This window comes from Mesitornis unicolor, unplaced genomic scaffold, assembly GCF_000695765.1.
Source record: "Mesitornis unicolor isolate BGI_N332 unplaced genomic scaffold, ASM69576v1 scaffold6250, whole genome shotgun sequence".
In the NCBI taxonomy this organism is placed as follows: domain Eukaryota; kingdom Metazoa; phylum Chordata; class Aves; order Mesitornithiformes; family Mesitornithidae; genus Mesitornis; species Mesitornis unicolor.
The window spans coordinates 121,978-127,001 of NW_010156170.1; the positions used below are offsets into that span (position 1 = coordinate 121,978).

The following is a 5,024-nucleotide window of genomic DNA, read 5'->3' on the forward strand; positions in this document are numbered from 1 at the left end:
TACAACTTCAACTCCCAGCTGCATGAGGGATGAGACCTCTTAGCAACAAAGAATAACAAAGATGATAGTTAGTGGTCTGCTTGCCTCCACACTAACCTATCCTTCAGGATATTATTACTTTGCAAGGTGTCTCCCTTTCATTCTATCTTTTCTTGCTGAAATACTAAACTTCCATAATTCGCCTCATACACTTTAAAAACATCAACTTCAACTCCCAGCTGCATGAGGGATGAGACCTCTTAGCAACAAAGAATAACAAAGATGATAGTTAGTGGTCTGCTTGCCTCCACACTAACCTATCCTTCAGGATATTATTACTTTGCAAGGTGTCTCCCTTTCATTCTATCTTTTCTTGCTGAAATACTAAACTTCCATAATTCGCCTCATACACTTTAAAAACATATGGGTTTGTTCTTGTGCTAGCTTTAACTGCCTAAGGAATCCCCTAAGTAAGCACTAATGTGTCTGGCTTCCATAGCCAGGCGTGTTTTTAGAGCGTTCCTTTTTGACTTATTTCTTTTTAACTCCAAGATTCCTGTGGCAGTAATGTTTATGGTGTTACAGTACTATTCTGAACAGTGATCACTCCAAAAAAGGAGGAAAAGCCCTCAGAAGAAAGCAAACCAAAAGGCAAGGCCGAAGTCAGACACTGTTGAAAGGTCAGACTCCAAATTCTGCATGTTCTTCATTCAACCTCAATTGTTCAACTGTCTCCTTCTCCCATATTCTCATCTCTTCAAACACCCCTCGTACAATAACGCTGATAGAAGGTATAGAAGAAATCCAGATTTTGATTTGTTTACTACGTTCTGAAGCTATCTTGTCTTTGGGAAATCGCTCGGATTCTTTTCTAAATTTCAACATACCAGACCAAATAATAAAAATCCCCAAATTAGCTTTCGAAAAGCATTTCAAATGGAAAACAGAGCTTTCATATTCTGCATTACATACTCTGCAGATCAATAATCCCCCTGGATTAACAGTAAGCAGACAGCAGTCCTGCTTTTGTATCAGAGGAAAATGGAACTCGGTGCATGACTTGGAGAATTAAATGTCACAGCAAAATCTTGCAAACATTCCTGCAATTTAAAGGGGGATGAGGGAGGGAAGAGGTCATTGATAAGAAAGAAGATGTCAGGGTGAAGTTTTAAGTTGTTCAAAGAAGCCAGGCAAAACAGAAATTGAGTGAAAGAGGCTATCAGTTCTATGCTGGTTAACACAACCTGCTACTAGCAAGCTTGGATGGGGTAGGAAGGGTCGCATCCCACCAGCCTACATCTATTTATACAGTTAACTGGTCAGAAATGGATGCCTGGGTACAACAGCTAACTGCCATCCCCGGTCCATGCAGGCATCCCAGTGGTATCAGTAAGGACGCACAAGCTCCCATGGTCTGCCTGCTATGGAACAAACTGAGGAGTCAAACTCACTGCCTCCTCCTCAGACAAGGAAGGGAAGACATAATACAGAAACAGAGATGGAAAACACAGTAGAGGTGAAAAAAATACAGCAAACACTAAAAGAAAATGAAACAGCAGCACAAAGACTAATACCTGAGAGACTCTGGTGGCTTCTGCTAAGAACCTCCTCATTTCCTCTTCAGTGAATACCACATTCATTGCAGACCCACTGTGAGAACGGCAAAGAAAAGAAAACAGGTCAGCTTCCCTCCTGACTTCAAGGGAGACACCAGTGTCAGACAACACAGCACAGGATTGCCTGCCAACTGCCTACACATGACAGACTAGCCAAGCAAGCTCCTGATTCAAGCCACTTGCTCCGTTCTTGACTGAAGGAGAGGCAGAGCCGGTACCTAATGAACCTCCATTATATTTTCCAGAGAAGATAGGTGACCTCAGAACCATAACAAAGAATCAAATAACTGCAATTGTGTAGCCTTCACACTGCTGCCAAATCCCCTTTCAGACCTAAGCCTTGAAAGCTCCTCCTAAGCTGGAGGAGATGGCTAAAGAATCAGACAGGCCCACTGCAGACCCAGACTTTAATCACACGTGCGGGTTAGCTGCTTGCTCAGGACAAAACAGATGCTTTGCTCACTTTAACCCCATTGCTCACAAGTGACAGACAAGGTGAGGAATGCACAGGCCACTGGTGATGGTTTGGACAGTGTAAATGCAGATGAAACCGGGCTGTTCTTTGCTGGCCATTTCACTGTGTCCCTCCCCTAACAACTTAGTCCTTAAAGGAGCAGATACAGACATTGTAACTGAAAGCTACTTTGAAACATAGCTGTCAGTAATATCTGAGAGGGGGGTTTGAGAGAACATGGAGTCAAGAGTCAGTGATTCAGGTCCCTTTTAAAGGCAAGGATCTTTTTAAAAAGATGTTACACCGGTCACGTCTACCACTGATGTTCAGCTTCCCCTTTGCTTCAGTGAGCAATGCCACAGAGGCTGTGGGGTAAAGTGAAGGAAGGATCTATCCCACAGAATCAGTCAGTTTAGCCTAAGATAAACATACAGGTGATTATATTTACTGCACCACCTCTTCAGCTGATGTAAATCAATCGAGTTCAATTAAATCCACAGACCTATGTCACTTGCACCACTGAGGATATGCGCTGGTGCACACAGTATGTAACTGGTAGGGAAATGCATTAAGTTTTCCAAGGCAACTGGCAAATATTAAAGGCTGTATCTGTTCAAAAGATGAAGAAGTCTAGGTGTGGGCCTGCTGCTGTTCCGCAAATAGAGGCCAGGCAGTGTGCTGTGCTGGGGCTTTCCACTTTCCTTTTCCTCAAGTTTTACATCCTCCAGTTTCATCTTTCTCCATGAAGTCCTCCTAACCTGCATAAACACTGCCTATCAAATACTTACATGGAAAGGGCCTATACTGAATTTAATATGGATGGAAGCAACAGGCTAAAAGAAGTGTTCCCTACAAATCTGGAGCAGTTTCTAACTTATCCTCCTGATCCTAGCGCTGATTTTAAACTTTGCTTTGCAACCCCACTGTAAGCTTCAGACACTGGATAGAAAAGTCACGTTCAGCGGTCTCTTCTAAAGGGTATTTCCTTGAGGGTTAAGCATAGAAGAAATCCTCCTTTTCTTCTCTTTACATAAAAAGGTTTTGTTTGTTTTCTTCTCTCCTGAAAATGAATATTGTGCCTCTTCATTTTGATATGTTTCTCTTTTCCTATGAAAAGAATCCTGCCAACAATTTCTTTTCACTTGCAAACTGCACCCAAACTGCCTCCCTGTGCCCAGACATCCATCTATGAAGAAACTCCTTGCAGAGAAGAGTCATCATTCAGAACATGTGAGTCTGCACTGTTTGCACTTCTTCAAAAGTCTAGCTGTCACAAATGTGTGGCTCTGTGCAGTCTGTTTAAAGAGAAGCAGCTGCCAGCGTAGGAACATAAAACATGCCTGTAAGCAAAGGAGCCTGGCAAATAAGAAGAGGAATTCAAAAGATGAGCTGTCATTTTCTGACAACAGATGCCAACCACAGTAAATGGCCTCAGCATGTTTTCTTCTGTATTTCCTTGTGGGAAACCATCTTCTGGCTTAATTGCACAGATAGTAGTATCAGGCACATCTCAGATGGTTTGTGGGTTTGGCCTTGAGATACGAGAAAGGTAATGCAGCTAAACAGACATTCTTACGACTGTGTTCTACCTTTGACCTGTGCCTGATGGACATAAGGGATCCATTGGCTTCCTTTATTGGCCTGAGCATAAAACCTGTTAAGATGGGCAGCTTTATGCCACACACACCGAGGCATAGTCTTTTATGCACAAGTTATTCTCCCTTGTCTCAAAGAGGCTTTTGTAGTTCATATGCCCAACTTGATGAACTCTGATGGTTGAGCCTTACCTCAGAACATAGGAAGGCCTCAGCAAACATGGGTAACCCACAGAGTTTGCAAATTCAACTGCATCTCTCTAAAGAAAGGGAGTAAAAACATGTCGTGAATGAGAAAATATTCTAAAGTCATACCAAAAGTTCAACTCTAACTGCATTTGAACTTTACCAGCCATTAAAGGCTGCAGGTGTAGGGACAGAAAGTCAAGGATTACACCTGGGCTGAACATAATACATGACTTTGTGGTTCCAGATCTGTCATCTTCAGACCTTCTCTGACCATAAAGCTTCACCAGGAAAAAAAGAGCAGTGCTGACATATCTCTATTCCTTTGCAATCTCTACCTGCTAGAAGAGTTTTCAAGGCCAGCAGGATAAACCAGCGTAGCCTGACAGTGTTGCTAACTTCTTTTGTTAACAAATACCCCATGTTTTGTAAAGGTGATTTAAACACATCTCTTTCAGTTCCCATCCCACTCCCAGTGATAGTGCAGCAGGGGTGAAAAAGTTCTTAAATGTCGGCAATACAAACAAATGTCAAATGTATTTGGAATCTTGAAGTGTGTCAGTCAGTCAGTCACCCTAGAACAGATGCTCATAACAAACCCCAGCCGCTTCATAGTCTCCCAGATGCCCATTTCCCAACTTACCAGTGTGTTGACTGCCTTCCAGGGAGCCTGAGCCACATGCAGCTCATCCAGAACAGCTGAGAACATGGAGCGGTCTTCTGCCTGGTCAATCTGCAAAGGATTTGTGCCAAGGATCTTTACTCCGCTCTGGTGCAGTGGCACTGCCAAGTTATTGGGAACCTGCCCACCTACAGAAATAATGCACCCACTGCATCCCTGTTGACAGACAGAAAGGAGCACAGTCATGTCCAAGTTAGCTTAACATTAAGAGCTATCATAACTAGAAACCCAACATTTAGATCACGTCACTTTTCAGGTTACTATAAGCAAAGGCAGATCGTAGTTGTGCAGATCCAGAGGCACCCAAGCCACAGAGTTTGATTCAGAATGTGCAGTTTCTCTAAAGCAGCAATATCCTCCTTGATTTCACTCTACATACAGCAGGAACTTGAGGCTGAATTCCCCAGGAAACCAAAGAAATCAGCAGTGGTCACATGCCTTTTTACATCAAGCCAAGATGTTATGACTTCTGCTAGAATGACAGACTGTTACCTTGTTGTCATCTTATGTTC

The 5,024-nt window shown here is 42.9% G+C and overlaps 1 protein-coding gene across 1 annotated transcript in view; it reads right to left on the reverse strand.

Annotated features, from left to right (window-relative positions):
• The window catches only part of LOC104538138 (carbamoyl-phosphate synthase [ammonia], mitochondrial-like), a gene marked incomplete at its 5' end in the record, with an annotated part of 24,435 nt that extends 19,767 nt beyond the window's left edge, over positions 1 to 4,668 (reverse strand). Inside the window, 3 exons of the mRNA XM_010181269.1 lie at positions 1,554 to 1,629; positions 3,837 to 3,904; positions 4,474 to 4,668. Coding sequence (XP_010179571.1) covers positions 1,554 to 1,629; positions 3,837 to 3,904; positions 4,474 to 4,668 — 339 coding nt within the window. The remainder of the gene's footprint in view (positions 1 to 1,553; positions 1,630 to 3,836; positions 3,905 to 4,473) is intronic.
• Positions 4,669 to 5,024: the final 356 nt, after the last annotated feature.